The sequence below is a fragment of the Rhinolophus ferrumequinum genome, chromosome 14 (genome assembly GCF_004115265.2).
Source record: "Rhinolophus ferrumequinum isolate MPI-CBG mRhiFer1 chromosome 14, mRhiFer1_v1.p, whole genome shotgun sequence".
Lineage (NCBI taxonomy): Eukaryota > Metazoa > Chordata > Mammalia > Chiroptera > Rhinolophidae > Rhinolophus > Rhinolophus ferrumequinum.
Window position 1 is genome coordinate 554,600 of NC_046297.1, and position 19,024 is coordinate 573,623.

Consider the following 19,024-nt stretch of genomic DNA (forward strand, 5'->3'; position numbering starts at 1 on the left):
TGAAGGACTCTTAAAACCTTAGGACAAATTCACCCCCCTTTCTGTAAGAGGAACACCTATACCTGGCCCTCGCCAGGCTGTGTGCCTCTGTGGGAGGAGTTTGCACCGTGACCTCATCAGTGCTGGGCTCGGCCATGTGACTTGATCTGGCAATGCCACGTGAGCACAGCAGAGCTGAGCAGAACCTCCTAGAGGCAGGAGGGGCCACAGCAACTGACATCCAATGTGAATGAGAAGTAAATGAGTGTTGTGTGAGCCACTGAGATTCTGAGGTGGTCTCTTACACAGCAGGCTGATTTATACAAACCTCAAAACAAAGAAATAATTTAAAAATTATTCTTCAGTGTTTGCTGGTCTTTATACCGGGAGCACTAAATTTTCATAGAAAGAGTTTTATAGCTGAAATGAATCTTAGAAATAGGAATTCAAAATTCTCATTTTGCAGATGAAAAAAATGAAGACTTGAGATTCAGTGGCTTGATCATAAAGCTAATTATTGTCAGAACAAGAATTAGAATCTAATTTTTATGATCCTTAATCTAGTATGCTTTTCTGTATACGGTGGATTCGCAATTGATAAACTGCTATGTTTTTATAGTGTGTTTTCCACAAAATGAACAATAAATAAGTTTAAAATAAGATGAGCTTTAGACAGTTCTGAGTGTGGCTTACCAGTGTGGTATGATCCAAACAAGGAAGTGAAAATCACTTACCCTCAAAAGGCTGTTTTCTGGATAAGACTTCCCATGTGATAACTGCATAGCTGTTTAAGATAAAAAGGATACGTACAGTATATTATAAACTAGCTATGCATAATAAATTAAAATAACACAATTTAAAAGCTGATTGTGGAGATACCATTTTTGAAAGTTGATATGGTAGTGAATTGGTATACAAAGAATCAGCATATTCAACCAAGATGAGGAATATTCATGTACAGTTTTGTTTTGAAAGAGACTTAATCCTAACTTGAAAACTTAGAAAATTACTGTTACAAAAACTTGAACTTATATGCAAAAATAACTTGTGGCTAATTTAACAATCATTCTTGAACACCTAGATAAGCTATGCCCTCCAACTATATGATTTTGTTATTCACACAAAAGAGCGCAATAAGGAAGACCATCCTAGGTAGCCCTAGTCTGACTTTTTTCTGGTCTAAATGGTGCTAAGTGTTAACCACACTGTCCCCACCCCCACATCAAAGTCTCATGATAAAACTCTGGAGTATTCTATTATAAATTGACAGGATAATACAATATGCTTTAAACATTTTTTCAAGTTGTGTAAAAGCAAGTTGGCTTAAAGCAAGGCGTCTGTAATTTAAAAAGTACCAATCACTGTGGTCTCTATTTTCACCACTTATGAGACAATAAATATTACATTAAAATGTAGCTTCAAAATTCTGATTGATAATCTTGTTGTTCAGACAAGTTAACTACGAGCAGAAGTAACATGTTGCACCTGTATATGTAAGTACCTATATATACACACCTGTATATAAGTACATAAAAGCACCTGTATATATATAAGTACATAAAAGCACCTATATGTATATAAGTACATATAAGCACCTGTATATATATAAGTACATATAAGCACCTATATGTACATAAGTACATATAAGCACCTGTATATATATATATATATATATATATATGTACATATGAGCACCTGTATATAAGTTTATAAGAGCACCTGTATGTAAGCACACATGAGCACCTGTATGGAAGTACATATGAGCACCCGAATTTATATAAACACACATGAGCACCTGTATATGTCATGCTTGACGCTGGCCCTGGACTTCTGCCCAGGCTCGTAGTTCTCAGGCGGCATGTAGATAATTGTGCCTCCTTCTGGTGCAGATTTGCTGTTTCGTGACTGGGACAGGGACATCAGGCGCCATTTGGACAACCCAAAATCTGCGATCTGCCAGGAAAAAGAGTAAGTAACTGGATTTAAAATTGTCTTTCACAAAGTCTAAGAATGGACTCTGTTTCTATTCAAATGAGCCCAGAGGAAATGCTCTATGTTTTACTCTTTCACTTCTGTGTTCTACCAGTTTTTTAGCAAATTGCACCCATAACACTGAGCCAGTTACGCTAGAAACAGTACACACTGACTTGAAGTTTAGCACAGCAGACATATTTTAGAAGGGAGACTAAGTTTTGAAAAATTAAAGTGGAGTATTTTTTGCTTGTAAATCTGAATGAATGTACACACTGAACACTTAACTTTTCATGGCAAGTAGCTTTATAGCATGTGCTTTTCAAATTCACGTGCACTCACAGAATTGTTGCACAAATGCCAAGTTTCAGGCCCTGAACCCCTCTGGGTGGTATGAAGGCTCTAGGGGCCACACAGCCAGCCTCTTACCCCACTTAGCACTGTAAACCATTCCTCCCCCACCCTCTAAAAGCAAAACGTTACTCCAGTGACACATCTGCCAGGATGACAAGCATCACTGTGCTCAGTAACGTGCACAAGTGCTTCTGTGCCTGAGCCAGAATCTGCAAACCACCGGCTAAGTATCGGTTTGGGAGCAGTGTTGGAGAAAGCGAGTGCCTGAGCTTGCTTCCTTATGCACGCCTCTACTTCCTGGAAGCTCCTCATCTCTGTGGTTTCAAACCCGGCCTAGAACTTGAATCAGAATGCCCTCCATCAGCCCACGTAGTTTACTGTCACATGGCTTTTCACCATACTTCTCCCCTTGCTCTATCGCAAACAATACCACATACAAAAGACATGATTCATTAGTTCTAGGTCTTCAACAGAAAATGTGCTGCGGACTCAAGAGCTCCATTACTCTTGAGGATCTTGATAAATTCGTCATTCAGCAATGAAGTCAAGCAGCAGCAGGAACCCCCCATTCTACACACAATCTTAATGTGCATTTCAAAGCTAAAGGTTTTCTGTTTCATTAAAAAGATGATAAAAAACTTAGAGGAAATTAAAATACACTCCTCATAAAAGTCATCCATGATCCCATCACTCTGCTGGAATAGCAACTTTCATTTGCATGCACTGTTCCTATCTGTAAAACTGTAATGCTGTGAAGACCCACCTTTAAGTATTCTGGTTTCCACACAAGACGGACAGAATAGCAGAGAAGTACATACAGTACACATAAATGGTTGCTTTTCAAATAAGCCTATCACTGGTTCATTTGTATCTAAGATGCATTAATGGACACTTGACCAACAGATGACCAAATTGAATTGTATTTTTTAAAGTAGAAAAGTCTCAATTGAGGATCTTAATTAGTAGTAAATATTTTTCTTTTAGATACTATGTTTCTGGTTAGCATTCCAGTAAGAAATCATACTTCAAAAAACTGTAGAAAGATGTGAATTTCCACTTAATTTCAGTTAGCATTTTTGAAGGTGTTTGAACTTCATTTAAAGGCCCTTCCAAGAAGATGGACAGATCAAAGAATTCTTACTTTTCCATGGGTCACTGATGAACTTTGACTTCTGAGGGACATTCATAAAGTGAAAAGTGGGGCCACCCAGGGTGCATGTATAGGGTGTTGCTGATTTAGGAGAATAGTGTCAGAAAGGTCATAGTTCTGTCTGTATGTGCTAAACTTAATAAAAATTACAAAAAATACACAAAGCCAAACTATTTTAAAGTCTATTCATGTCAAAGACCAAGGGGACCCTACTGATCAACGAAGGAGAGGATGTGGGGATCATCGCCTATTACGTGTATATTTCAGGTTATTGAGAACTTGGAAACACCTGTATGGCACTCTCAGTGCTCTCTGGGAGATAGAAGGGAGAGGTACTATAGGACCTGAGAAAAGGAAATGCCTTGTGATTGTTACAAAGGAAAAAAAATACTGATTTCGCAGATCTTCATACTGGCAGGAGACTATCCTTAATCCCTGGTTAAAAGTTTTAGAAAATTTTACAAAAGGGATACTTTCTGAGTAATTAATGAACGAGCCAGCAAGAACTCACGAAAAACAAATTGTATTAGGTTAGTGGTCAATTTCAGACCTCATGTGAGGTATCACCAGTGCTGGCACAATGCCTAGCACTCCACAGTTGCTTCACAAATATTTACTGAATAAAAGAATGACTGACTTCATTTCTTTTTTTTTTTGACAGTATTATTGCTGTCAAAGAGTAAATGTAAAGAGAGTTTGTATATTATAAAACATTCTGAGGCACGATAATAATCACACACTTGGCTATCAAGTTAGCAGGCCTGTCTGGTATGGACAGAAGACCTGAAAGTCATTCATTTAACAAATATTTATTGAATGTTTCTATATGGTATGTGCTGAGCATTCGGCAGTTACTAAAATTTCTGTCTCTTGGAGCTTATATTGTAACTGGGGGAGATGGTCAATAAACATATTAATAAGAAATATTCTGTCCGATGGTGACAAATACTGTGGAGCAGCATACATTGAGGTGTGAGGGTGGAGGGGAACTGGGTGGGAGGTGTAGGGACAGCCGCTGGGAAAATGAGGCTGACGACAGTGCGGGAGTGGGCCGCAAGGACATCTGGGAAAGCAGTCAAGCGAGGACTTCTGGAACATTCTTCCGGACAGAATGAGGAAACATGGGCTGTGTCCTAGCTCTTGTAGGAGTCCTCCAAATAAACAGTGATTATTCGCCAACAATGCTGATTAACAAAAGGACTGAGAGGGACCTGGAGGGAGGATCTTAGCACCATGTTGTACAGCTCTGATCTGAGCTTTGTACAGGATAATGTTTAATGATGAGTTGAAGATACAAAAAACTAGTTAATGAAATTTGAGGATGACACAAAGCTGGGAAAGAAGTCACAACCCTTGGACTATAGAAATAACATTCAAAAAGGTCCCGATCACGCAGGTCTAACAAGATAACTGCTGATGTCCAGAAAGTGTTCCGTAGGGAGCACACGAGGAGGTGTGGCTTAAGCAACAACACATGGAAAAGGACCTCTCGGGGCTGATCAGCTACACGAAGCCCATTCTGAGTGTTGTGATGGTAGTTCCCTGAAAGCTGATGAATGATTAAGGAACTGTAAGTCAAGTATTAGGACTTGAGGACAAATGAACTTCCATTCAGTTCTATACTGATCAGACCACAGCAAGAATATTTTGTTCCGTTCTGAGAATCAAAGTTTAAGAGAGACTTGAACACACATTCATTTAGATGGCGGCCGGGATTAAAAGCCATGAAAGGTGGAACTTGACTGAAGGACTGAGGGCTGTTCAGCAGGCAGAAGGCCGACACACAAACGTGTGTGAGGGGCCGGGTTACAGCGATCTGCAGGTAGCAGGAGGCTGTCCTATGGTGGTAGGACGGGACTCAGTTTCTCACAGAGTAGAGCTAGGACCAGCGGGCGGCAGCAGCTGAGAAGGAGTTTAGATTGACCACACAAGAAAATGTCAGTTATTCCAGCATGGATGTTGAGACTCCCCATCGTGGGATAACTGCCTCAGGAGATGAGGGATTGTGCGAAGGGCCCTCTACCTGTGTGGCACTCTGCTATCATAGATTAGTTTCTTTTTCAGCAGTACCGAGGCAGCTGCTTTCTTTCCTTTCCCTTCCTCTCCCATTTTATTCTAGGAAGAGGAAGTGCTTTCAAAGAGTTCATTTTTTTAATTTAATTTTCCTCACAGTTTTGTACTAATTTTTCTGTTATTCCAATTTCCCTATTATTTATTTCTTTGAACATTTTTTGATATTTATAATAATAATCATATATAAGAAATATAGCAAAATACTATATAAAAATAAAGTGAGTTACATTAAGTATTAGTATAAAAAGTAACTACTTTTTATTTGCTGTCATCAGATATAGGGTGACTGAAAACACTACTATATCTGGTACCTTGAGATACCTTAATCTTATACTTCATACAAAAATTAAATCAAAATAATAAAATTAATTCAAAAGCATAAAACTATGACACTTTTAGAACATAGAAAAAAAATCTTCAATACCTGTAGCTTAATGAAAAATGTTTAGACCTGACAGCAAAAGCATGATCATAAAAAAAAATAAATGTTAAGTTGGACTTCACCAAAATGAAAACTTCTGCTTTGTGAAAGACCCTGTTCAAAGGATGGAAAGAACAAACTGTGGAATGGGAGAAAATACTTGCAACATATCTGATATCTACGTATCTGATGAAGGACTCATGTCAAGAAAATATATAGAACTCTCAAAACCCAACAGTGAAGAAAACAAAAAATCCAATTAGAAAATGGGCTTCAGACATCGAGACCTTTCACTAAAAAAGATATATAGATGGCAGATAAGCTCACGAGAAGGTGCTCAGCATCACTGGACATTAAAGATGCAAATTAAGACCATGATGAGATATTACCATATACTTAATTAGAACAGCGAAAATAAAAACTGTGATAATACCAAATGCTGGTGAGGATGTTGAAAATCTGGCTCTATCACACATTGCTGGTGGAATACAAAGTGGTACAGCCACTCCGGAAAATTGCTGGATAGTTTCTTAAAAACTAAACACATCCTTACCATGTGACGCAGGCAGCTGCACTTTTGGTCATTTTTTTCAAAAAGCTGCACAGGTTTTTCCTAGGGGCTTTACAGTAATTGCCAAAGACTGGCAATAACCAAAGTGTCCCTTGGTAGATAAATGGCTAAATGAGTGGGGTGCACCCACACCATGGATACTGTTCAGCAGTGAGAAAGGACCAGTTACTGATGCAGGCACCAACTTGGATGGATCCCAAAGACATTACGCAAAGTGAACAAAGCAAATCTGGAAATATCACACACCACATGATTCTATTTATAAAGCATTCTCCAAATGAGAACATTCTAGAGATGGAAAAGAGACTGGTGGTCTCCAGGGTCGGGTGGGGAGGGGAGGAACGGGTGTGACTAGAAAGGAGTGGCATGAACACTGTGTTTGGGGTGGTGGAGTAGTGCTGTATCTTGATTGATTGGTTACAAAGGTCTACACATGGGCCAGAGTACAGGACTACACACATGCATTGTACCAGTGTCAGATTCTGAGCCCTGAAGCTGTGCGATCAGTGTGTGACGGAACCACAGGGGAAACTGTGTGAAGGGGACATGGGACCTCTGTATTATCTTTGCAACTTCCAGTGTATCTACAATAATTTCAAAATAAAAAGTAAAAAAAGGTATATGCCACAATTTCAGTTAAGAATGTAATGATTTTGTATTTTGTACTATGATTCTCTCTACCTCTGTGGTCTAGGAATAACTAAGCCATTGTGGCAGGAAGGGAACTGAAAGTAAGAGTTGGGCTATACCGTATTTCCCCAAAAATAAGACCAGGTCTTATATTAATTTTTGCTCCAAAAGATGTATTAGGGTGTATTTTCAGGGGAATGTCTTATTTTTTCACATACAACAATCTACATTTATTCAAGTACAGTCATGTCATCTTCTAGAACATCGTCATAACGTACTAAATACGTCCGTCTGGCTGACGATCTTACCTGGGGCTTATTTTCTGGGTAGGTCTTATTTTCGGGGAAACATGGTAGAAAGGGAGGTATTAAATCAGTCGATGGAAGAAGTAACTAAAAAGCTGTTAATCCCAAGGACGCAGAGCAGCTGTTTCCAGAGCAGTCACCTTGACATGGAATTCATTATCCAGGAGGATGTTCTGTGTCTTCAGGTCATGATGAAGGAGGGGAGGGGTCATGTTGTGCAGGTAGTTCACGCCCAGCGCGATTTCATGCAGGATGCGGAACCGCAAGGGCCAGGCCACATCCGGGTACTCTGTTTTCTTTGGACGCATGGAAGAAACGAAACCCAATCAGTGCCAATTTCATCACATTCCCACTTAGAAAATGAAATACTCCATGAGGAAATGTAGTATAAATGAAGGTCAAAACATACACTCATTTCTATGACAGAACATCAATTTGACATTAACATCCTTGTATCGGACTTTCCTCCCTTTTTAGAGAAAATACTAACTGTATAGTACTGATACTCCTTTTAGTTTACATTAGTAATGCAACTACATTATATCGGGTTTTCTTTCTTCAGTTGAGTTTCAATTACTTTTTATCTGTATAATACCCAGACATATGAGGTGTGATAAAAAAATACGGTGAATGTTTAAATTTTTTTTTAAAAATGTATTACAGTAAAAGACACATTGCCATTAATCCCCCTCAAAATACTCCCCCTCGCTTCGAACACACTCATCCCATCATTCTTACTACTTTCTGAAGCAGTTCTGGAAGTCCTCTTTCATGTTTTTAGTTGCACTGTCGTGGCTGTCTCGATGTCCTAAATCATTTTGACTTTGGGGAAGAGCCAGAAGTCACATGGTGCCAGATCTGGTGAATGAGGTGGATGAGGACACACCGTAATATTTTTATTTGACAGAAGTTGCTGTACCAGAAGCGATGTGCGACACGGAGCCTTTCCATTGTGATCACAAAATACGGTGAATGCTGCTGCCACGTGCCATCCAGCGGAAAGGCAGGGATCTTCAATACGGGAAGTGGCACTTCGAATCTTAGTAACAATGTGTGACAAGCTTCAACTTGTTTGGTGCAGTCAGTCAGGTGTGAGCTATGGTTGAGAGAAGGTGTGTTTTAAAGTGTGCCATAAATCATCCTCCATCATGACAACGCTCCGTGTCACACATCGCTTCTAGTATAAGGCAATTCTGTCCAATAAAAACATTACGGTGTGTCCTCATCCATCTTATTCACCGGATCTGGCACCATGTGACTTCTGGCTCGTCCCCAAAAGTCAAAATGATTCAGGACATAAAGGCAGCCATGACAGCGCAACTAAAGACACTCATGAAAAAGGACTTCCAGAACTGACTCAGAAAGTGGCAAGACCGATGGGATAATTGTGTTCCAAGTGAGGAGTAGTTTGAGGGGGATTAATGGCAATGAGTCTTTTACTGTAATACATTTTTTAAAATTTAAATATTCATCATACTTTCTGATTATACCATGTATACCTATGCCCACACTCATCTCCCTGTTCTATGGCTTATATTAAGTAACTTGTGTGTGCACGCGCGCGTGCGCGCACACGCACACACACACACAGTAGTACCTGCTAACGCATTCATTTAAAATTAATATTTTAATTTTCCTGTTAAAAGCATTCTTTATTATTATAATCATTGCATCAATTAAAAATTATGACCATATATTTATTAACTAAGCATTAATATCTCATACTTTTAACTATATAATTTATATGCATTCCAACTTGAAAAATTAGCCTTAAATTTTGTTTTTATGAAGGAGACAAAGATCATCTTCACTTCTAAAACATATATAATATAGACACATTTAAAACATGTTTTTTATTTTTTCATACTTACAAGTGATATCCAGCTGTACTTTCTTAAAATAAATGTTTTCTGAACATAAAAATTAAAATAAATGTTTTCTGAACATAAAAATTAATGCAGCATCTCAGGAAAATAAATATACTCAGAAAAATTAGATATTTGGGAAGATCTGACAATGAATCATCAGGCAACATGCTACTGGGTACATTTTTCTAAGTGACATGAATAAGTGTGCTTCTACTGAAAGCTCCAAACTGTTCCTGAGAATGTTTGCTGCAAATGGATCAGCTTACAGTTTAGTGAGCAACCTGGCAGGGAAGCGGGTCAAAACACTGTGCATTTACACTGTATTTTGATTTATTTCAAACAGTCTTTGGGGAGAGTGCTTTAAGAGAAATCCCATCCTAGTAACGCAATACAGGAAACCAAAAGAAACAAACACTATGTTGAATGAATGTTACTTCCTCTGGTATACACAGAGACCCGTCTACTAGAGTAACTGAATCTTTTAATCTGTAAAAAGGTACCTTTCTGAAAATTGTGTAGTTTTAAGAAGCAAGGGGGCCTCTGCAGTGTAGGCTCTGACCAGGGAGCAGTGCTGCTCTCTGTTTTATGACTCCTTCCAGGAGTCAGCAACCCCCGTGAAGGAGGCTGCTAGGATTTCTAGTGAGCTCCAAACGTGGGTGCCCAAGTATCTACTGCGGTGCTGGGGTACGGGAGGAAGACATTAGAATTTCTACTTACATTCATTTTCAAAAAGAAATTGTGCTTAAATGTATCTGCACCTTGATTGCTGTGGTGGTTACACAAATCTTACACACTGACACTAGTTTACTTTACTCTGTCCTTGTTCCAGATGGTCACATCATAGAATGTGATGTGTCCTGAAACAAAGAGGAAGTCACTCCACAGTGGCTGACAGTGGCACTCACTGTCCCCTTTTCACTTACAGAACACCGATGCATCAAAACCTAGGAGCAGCCAGTAATGGGATGTTACAGCTTATATCACCCAGATTTAACTAAACTGATCCTCACTAAATGGATTGAGTAGTTTAAAAAGATTTGTTGAGAGAAACTGCAGGTTGGAGATAGTATCAGCTCAAACCACACTAGATAAATACATGTATATTGAGAATGAGAATCCTCAAATTTGTTTACTGATGTGATTCACAATCAAAGCCAGAGTAACTGGTACCGTGAGAGAAAAAGTAAAGGCTCCTGCCATGTTTTATTATGGTAAAAGCTAATGTATTTGGAACTCAGAGACCGATTTCTTTGGCCTAGTAACTCAGAACTTTATGAGCTGGTATTTTAAACATTTAATTTGAACCCTAAATTTTAACATAAAATAAAATCTGGCCTAAGAGTGGATTGTATAGTGTGCAGAGTTTATCTTTTCTCTTTCCTATGCCTACATGTGGTATTGGAATTCAGTGGAAAACTCAGGAAGAGTAACCTACGCCAAATAATCTAGGAGACTTAGAATACAGGGCCCAACTCCACATTTTCAACAACACAGAAGACGCCATAAATGGTGAAACTTTACCACTGCATTTGTTTTTCATTATTCTTACTTTGATTCATCTATGTATCTCCAAATAATTTCATCATATGTAAAACCAAAGCAACGTATAGGTTGAAAAAGAGAATTGTAGCCACAGAAAATGTAAACACTTACCTTATGTAGGAGTTCATTTAATGATCCATTTGGCATGTATTCAGTGACTATTCCCAAAAATTCAGGCTCATTGCAAATTCCCAAAATTGGAAGTATGTAACTAAATCTAGCTTTGTGTAAAATTTCAGCTTCTCTTAAGACATCATTTCTTTCACTAAAGAAAAAAAGCATAATTATTTCTATGTGATGAAAAATACAATTATCATGCCCATGATATTAGGTAAGCCTGGAGTTTTTCATTAATTAGCTTTTGACCTCATGTAAATTATGTAAGTTCTCTGTCCTTTAGTTTCATCGTATTTAAAGTAGGAATACACCTACCCTATCTATTCCACAGGTTTGTTTACCTAGAGATCGAAATAACTTCTATAAGCTACTGAAAGAAAAAAGTTACACCCAGGTTATTATTACAGTACTTTTCTAGGAAAGAACACGATGAGTAAGTTATAAAGTCTGTATTAGAATAGCTGGTGCGTGAACTAATTAAACTAAGTTTCTGTCATATTAAAATGATCAGATTTGATTAGAATATCGAATTTTATGGCTGCATATCATGTAAACTTTTCCCAAATATCCTCCATGTTAAAACACCTAAATGTTGTTGATTTAAATGATTAGATGATAGTTGTTAGACAGGGGAACTCAGGAAAAACACACTGAGAACAGGTGAATGCTCCTAACAGATGCCTAGGGTAATTCTGGATCCCACATTCATTTGCTTATTCATAAATAAGACAAATAAATGTTGAACTTTTATTAAAAATAAACTGTGTTCAGCATTATGGAGAATACTAAAAAAAAAAAAAAAAAGCCCCACAGCCCATGCCTATAAGCTGCCCAGAAATCTGTAAAGAAAAATAAATATCCATTGTGGTTCTGATTTGTATTTTCCTGATGGCAGTGATGTTCAACACCCTTTCAAATACCTATTAGCCATTTATGTCTTCTTTGGACGTGTTAATTACCTTGATTTTGGCAGTCATCCCACAATGGATGTGTGTCCATCATCATGCAGTAAGTATACTTTATGCAGTAAGTGTGTGCTCAGTTGCACTGCCAGTCGTGTAAAAGTATAGCACAAACAATTATATACAGTACAGAAAACTTGGTAACGATAATGAGTTTACACTGATTTATGTGTTAACTATACTTTTCTCATTGTTTTAGAGTAGACTTTTTCTACTTATTCAAGTTTGCTGTGAACAGTGTGAGGTGTAATGAAGGCAGCAGCTCATACACCTCACGTTTACTGCATCTTGATTCATTATTTCTCTCGTGCTTGTTTTAATCTCGTGTTTTGCACAGTGACGTGCTGCACAGGTGTGCAGCCCAGGAGCAATGGCTGGAGCGTGCAGCCAGGTGTGTGTCGTGCTCGCTGGGATGTGCACACGCGACGAAACATCTGACCACACAGTTCTCTGAACATTCCCTGACTTTAAGTGGCACATGACTGCATACAACTATTTGTCAATTATTCCTCAAGAAAGTTAAAAAAAATAGGGAAAGTAAATAAAAAAGAAAAAAAAAAAAACAAAATATAAGGCAGAATGTGATTAGTGCCACCCAAAAGAAAAAGAAAAAGAAAAAAGTAACTAAATGAATAAAGGTATCAAGGAAGTCAGAGTGAGGGCTGTTTTGAAAACGGCGAAGTGTAACATGAGGCTGGACACACAGCAAACTGTGTAAATGGAGTGAAGGGGGACAGGGCAGGCTAGTGCCATATCTCAGACCCTCAAAGCCAGACAATGACAACGGCATTTACACTCTATTTGGTACTTTCCCACTCGTGGCCGCACGTTTTTAAGCAGAGGAGTGACACGAGCAGAACAAACTGTTAGGGGATTAACTTGGCAGCAGGATGTAGGGTCAGAAGGAGGCAGAGTTTGCAAAGCAGGTGCTAGAAGTGATGGCACTACAAGGAAGTGAAGCGGTGAGAGCCACGGCTACAAAGGCCGCGGTGGGAATGGAAAGAAAAACACTGGCTGACTGGAATGCCCAGAATGGCCAGGCTGTGGCGACTGAGTGACTGGCTATAGGACATAAAAGGAAGGGAGCCAAAGATGTCATCAGTCTTTACCCTGGTGTATGGGTGTTTGTAGCACCAACAACAGGACTAGAAATGTCTCCAGGAGAAGCCTGTTAGGTAAGTGATGATTAGTTGGCTCTTAAACCACCCAAGCTCTGGATGAATGGCTGTTGCAATAAGAAAAGCAACAGACATTCCAGACCAGACAATGAGGCCTGCTTTAAAAATAAACAGAAAGCAAAACAAAGCAAAAAATCTTAGTTATGTTTTGAATAAATGAACATATACATACTTATGTTTCAAAATTGAAGAGTTACAAGAGGGCATACCCCGTTCTTCAGCCACTTAACACCCCACCTGTGAGGCAACCAATTACATGAGTCTGTGAGCCCTGTTTCAATTAAGCTTATATTCCCTAAGCTGGGACAGTTCCACATTTGCAACGAGATGTAAGGGCAGTTAGTTACTGTGCAGCATGCTTGCAGGGCGACAGGATGGACCTGAAGAGTCCTGGGTACTCTGAGAAAGAGCTACAGACAGAGCATGCTGGGAAGGCTCAGCAAGGCTACACTCTTCCCGCCATTAAGGGTCTGAGGCACTCTTCCTTCTCTTTGATCCTGTTATGTGTGGGCCACTTCAGATGCACTATCATCCTGAGATCAACCGTCCAAAGTTGGTTTCATTATCCCCACTTTATAAAGGAGGTCACTCAAACTCCAATCAATAATTTTCTAATGGTCACACACACAACAAATGGCAGGGTTGGAGTCAGACTTAAATTGCAATTGTGGGACTCTAAAGCCTGTGTTCTTTCCATTCCAGTGCATGTCAGAGAAGAAGGAAAGTTCTTGAAGTCATATTTTGGGAAGATTGAGTGAGTGGGAAAGCAGAAAAAGCCAAAATCGTTTAAAAGTAGGTTTTTATATTTTTAAAATGTAAACTACATTTTCTGTAGACATATTACCAAAATTACCAGAAAGCAGTTATGGTGTCTACAAGGTGTTTAAACAACCAATCAGATTCATCTACTCAGAAGGAGTTGGGCGATTGTTGGGGAAGGTCCACTCATTGGGCAGAAAGAAGTGAGGTTATGAAGTGAGAATGCTTCACCGATCCCTAAAGTAAGAACGTGAAACATGTAATGTAAACTCACTTTACTCTCAGGTGAGCCCAAAGAACAATTATCTGTACCACAGCCCAGAGGTCCCTGTATTTATTATTCCCGCCTTCTAAGTGAGGAAACAGAGGCTGTGAGTCAACAGCAAAGCCCAGCCCTGTGCTCAGACTGTATACTACTGATGTTAACACTGCAGGAAACAGGCGGGAGAAAACGTGATGCAGTTCTGCCGGACTGTTTCACTGGTCTTGATGGCTTTTTGGACATCAATTCATTTCCTACCCAATTTGGTAAAGAATTTTAGACTATGAAAATTGTTAACATGGAACAAAATTTAGATAAAATCTTGAGAGGCAGCAGCCACAACGGGGGGGCGGGGGATCAATTTGAGAATACCTAATAGTACCTTCAGTGCTAGACTTCCATATGTGTGGCTGATTCTAAAATATTAATTTATCTACCGTCACCAACCACCACCCTTCAAACTTGACTACTTACACACACTTGTCAAGTGCTTGCTCTACAGAACTGAAGCCCCAGGGTAAACAGACCACAGCCTGTATCAGGAGGCCCAGATTATGGTATACAAAAGGTGGGGACAACCTCTAGAGGTGTCTCAAGTCTACTGTGTGATCTGGCCCATCCAGCCTATGCAGAGAGAGAGCCAAGAAAAGCTGCAGACAGGTCGGAGTGCAGTGAACAATGGAAGGCAGAGCTGAGGAATGTATCTGATACTGGATACTTCCAGCCTCTGGCCAATCAGGCATCTAGCCTGCTGCTTTTTCACACGAAGGAAGGAAGGCGGAGGAGAGCCTGCGAGTTGGGACATTAACTCACTAAGAACAATGCAGGGCCCAGGGAGGGAAATGCACATTAGGGACCCGACCCATATACCGGCCTACCATAGACGGTTGAAATGCTTTTTAGGAAACAGAAACTAATGCCAGCCTTCTCTTAAAACCAGGACATGGCATTAAAATTGTTCCAGTTTGTGAGAGAGATTCCAAATTTCGGGGCATTTAACAGTTACGATTCGGCTTACTGTTAGCTGAAATAATATTTCCTCTGGGGAAAGGCTTTCCTGGGAGATTGAGAGAGAACCTAACGTGAATTTGGTATCTAAACTTACACGACTACACGTGATAAGCCATAAACAAAAGCAACCACAAAAAGCACCCTCCAAAACTTCGCAGACCCGAGGGCGGCGCTCAATAAACATAGTTTTAAAGGCCACATGTAAAAAAAGACTCGTGAAATAAATTGTAACAGTGTCTTAAATATCTCGGCGTGATACCAACACCAGTGTTAGATACTCTGGATCCTGTTCCAGGACTGAGTGCTGGGGGGCGGGGGAACCACACTTCCGAGCTCAGCTGCACGTGTGGTCCGCAGCCCGACTTGGAAGAAACAGGGACAATCTATCCCGCGCTCACCGCATAAGCGGTGGATGGACAGGGACGATCCATCCCGCGTCCAGAAGAGACATGCGGGGCGGGCTGCGAGGCTGGTTGGCCGTGAGGAGGGCAGGGTGGTTCCCGCGCCCGTCCGGTCCCGGTCCCGCAGGGCGGCCAGGGCAGCGCGGGCCGGGCGCTTACCTGTCGAGCAGAGGGGTGTGGATGTGCAGGTGCTTCACCGCCACCTGCACGCGCCAGTCGGCGTGGCGCGCGGACGACACAGTGCCGGACGCGCCGCGGCTGAGGAAGCGCAGGTCGGCGAGCTTGTGCGAGGGCACGGCGGGCAGCGCGCTGCAGATGGGCTCGGCGCTCATGGTTCCGGGCACCGGGGTTCCGGGCACCGGGGATCCGGGCCGCGCTGCCCGCTCGCCGCTCCCGCCCCGCCCCAGCTGCCCGCCGGGCATCCTGCCGCGGGCGGGTGCTAGGTCGCCGGGCCGCCCATCCCAGCGCGGCGCGCAAGGCGCCGCTTCTCCGGAGCCGAGCAGACTGTCGTTCTGAGACCCGCGGGGACTCTGCGACGGCGGCTGAGGCGCCTCCTCCCACCTTCCTCCCTGGCCCCGCCCGGCGTCCCTGGCTCCTCCCATCGCCCCGCCCCCTCCCATCGCCCCGCCCCCGCACGCCGGCGCGCCTCGCGGAGCAACCGGCCTGGAGGCGGCCGTTAGGGCGACCCCTGCGGGTTGGCGGCGGGAGCCCCGCGTGTATTCCGTCGCTCGCGCAGGAGTGAGGAGGCCGCGCGCTCTGCCGGCGGCCGTTACCTCAGCCGGCTCAGTCCGGGCTGCGGTCTCCTCAGCCCCGCTGCCTGAGGAAAACGGGAGGACGGGCTCCTGTACTCGGACCTGCTTCCCCGCCCGCCCGCGGTGACACGGGCTGGGGCGCCTGAGGGAGTGATTCGGAGCCCAGGTAAGGCCGCGGCGGCTACCGGGGGTTCTGGGAATGGCGGGCGGGCCGGACCGGGCCAGGGCGACGGCGCCTGAGGCGGACGCCTCCTGGAGCCGGCCGTCTGCAGGCGTGACAGACGACGGTCAGCCCCACCGAGCGCCTCAGCGACAGCGGCCGCCGGCGCTCTGGTTCGTCCGTGTGACAGAGGACAGTGGTGGGGCGTGCCATGAAGCGTGTCCCTACAGCTTCCGACATTCCCAGTAAAATGCCCGGCTTTACACGTGGTCCCGGACCCTGTGCTTTGTCAGCGAGCTCTGCTACAAAGTGCTCCCCACACCCATTTATTCATCCAGACATTCACTCATGCCCTCATTCATTCGCTCAGGTACCACACTAAGACTTCCAAAATAAGGGCAGAGAATAAGCAGGGAGGAAATGATCCAAACTATTCACAAAGTTTTGCCTGGACTGACGCAGAGGGTCTCCACATTGAAAGGGCCGGGCAAGAAAAGACCCGGATGGAGCCCCATGCGTGCGAATCCCAGGACGCCGACACTAAAGAGAGGATTCCAAGTTTTCAGACGGGAGTGAGAATGCCATTGAATTTCTCAGCAATAACATTTTCATGCTAAAACATAATGAAGTGAAGTCTCTTCAAAGTTCTGAAGGACAGTGACTTTTAACCTAAACTATCCATCGCGTGTAAGGGCCAAATAAAACCATTTTCAGGAATGCAAGGAGGCAAATCATTACTTTCCATCCATCCACCTTGTTTTTAAGAAAGCTACAAGAAGATGTGCTCTAACAAAACATGGGAATAAGTCAAGAAAGAGAAAGCCATGGGATCCAGAAAACAGGACAAGAATGTGAAGGGAGACCTGAGGATCACCTTTGTTTATCACAACCTTGGGTCTTTAGCTTTCATGATGGTTTTCTCCATTATACAGTTTTAAAAATCACTTCATTATGCAGTGAAATTATTTTCTAAAAATTCCTATGAAGGTTAAACTGACATCTTTCGGTGAAAGTACTGAAAAATAAAACAAAAGGTGGAATCCAGCCAGCTAGTACACTCCCCCACTTAGTGCTAGAACAACAGACAAAAAGTTGCCAGCTTCGTTTATGCAACTCCTGGCAGTACTAGGGGATTCACTGCGTGGTGAGCAGGCCCTTTCCATCGGTTATAGAGATTTCTGTTTTATGAAGTCCTTCTGTTCTTAGTATTACCCTAAGTATTACCCTAAATACTACACTTATTTAGTATTACACTAAATAAGTCTAGTTCTCCTGAGTAGACTATTTAAGCTTTGTTACTCATTCAACAAACACAAGGGATACCACTTTAAGGTGGTACCAGGGATTTCAAAGATGAATACTTTGAGGACATGTGTGTCATCTTTATTCTTCGGCATATTCATTCACTTCCACTTGGGTTTCAGTCTCACAGGTTCTCCTGTGAATTTACTTTCCTTCAGGAGTATTCCCCTACATCTAAGGAGATTAGAAAATCCACATGGAATTGAACAGGTGACGGAGTGGCTGTGCCTGCCTCTGATCTGAATCTACTCCATCCTGCCCTGGAAGACAGGATGCATTTTTCAAGCACTCTTGTTAAACTGTAAATTCAGTTTGAGCCTGTGGTCATCTTTGTTAACTTGTTTCTTTTTCCTTTTTAAATATGAACTACCTTTAAAACAGGTTTTAATTCTCCTGTACGTGTGCAGTTGATTCTTTTAGACCCAGTATTATGGGTTGAATTGTGTACCCTACAAAGCTGCTGAAATCCTAACCCCCAGTACCTGTGAATGTGACCGTGTTTGGAAACGTGGTCTTTGTAGCTGATCAAGTTAAGATGAGGTCATTAGGATAGGCCCAATCCACTGTGACCAGTGTCCTTATAAGAAGGGGACAGTTAGGCACAAACACACATAAAGGGAAGATATGGTGAAGACACAGGGAGAAAGCCACCTACAAGCCAAGAAATGCCTGAGGTTACCAGAAGCTAGGAGAGAGGAATGGAACATCCCGCAACGGAACCAACTCTGTTAACATCTTGATTTTGGACTTTTAACCTGCAGAGCTGGGAGACAATACATTTCTGTGGTTTGAGCTACCAAGTTTGTGATTCTTTGTTATGGCAGCCCCAGGAAACTAAAACACCCAGAGCACAATTTTTAAAAACTTTTTATTTGGAGATAATAATAGATACTAAACAGGCAGTGGCAGAGATAATACAGAGGTCTTAGGTATCCGTCGCCCAGTTTCCCCAATGGTTACGTCTTACATAATTGTAGTACAATATCAAAACCAGCAATTTCACATTCATTCAATGTGTCTACGTTGCTCTGTGTCATTTTGTTAAAATCATAGATTCCTAAACTTCTGTCAAGATACAGAACTAGTCTGTTACCACAGAGATGCCCCTCATCCCATCCCTTAACAGTCACCCCTACGCCCACCCTACACCATCGCTGACCCCTGGCCACCACTAATCTGTTTTCCATTTCTATAATTTTGTCTTTTCAAGAATGTTATGTTAGGGAAAGTGTGATTTTTTTTGGCTTTGGTTGCTC

At 41.9% G+C, this 19,024-nt stretch overlaps 1 protein-coding gene and 1 long non-coding RNA gene across 13 annotated transcripts in view; one reads left to right on the forward strand and one right to left on the reverse strand.

Moving 5' to 3' along the window:
* RIPK2 (receptor interacting serine/threonine kinase 2) overlaps window positions 1–16,095 on the reverse strand; it is a 32,128-nt gene extending 16,033 nt beyond the window's left edge. For 2 of the 3 annotated variants that reach the window (XM_033126891.1, XM_033126890.1), the window contains exons 1-5: window positions 15,714–16,094; window positions 10,976–11,129; window positions 7,595–7,750; window positions 1,775–1,932; window positions 714–763 (exon numbers count right to left, since the gene is read on the reverse strand). In XM_033126891.1, coding sequence (XP_032982782.1) covers window positions 714–763; window positions 1,775–1,932; window positions 7,595–7,750; window positions 10,976–11,129; window positions 15,714–15,976 — 781 coding nt within the window. In that variant the 5' untranslated portion in view covers window positions 15,977–16,094. Of the gene's footprint in view, window positions 1–713; window positions 764–1,774; window positions 1,933–7,594; window positions 7,751–10,975; window positions 11,130–15,713 lie in introns of all 3 variants that reach the window. The other variant, XM_033126892.1, reaches the window with a different exon arrangement.
* Window positions 1–19,024, forward strand: part of LOC117034137 (uncharacterized) — a 91,658-nt gene that overhangs the window by 56,393 nt on the left and 16,241 nt on the right. For 9 of the 10 annotated variants that reach the window (XR_004425023.1, XR_004425021.1, XR_004425022.1 and 6 more), the window contains one exon: window positions 1,869–1,947. This is a non-coding gene — a long non-coding RNA (uncharacterized LOC117034137). Of the gene's footprint in view, window positions 1–1,868; window positions 1,948–13,823; window positions 13,914–19,024 lie in introns of all 10 variants that reach the window. The other variant, XR_004425018.1, reaches the window with a different exon arrangement.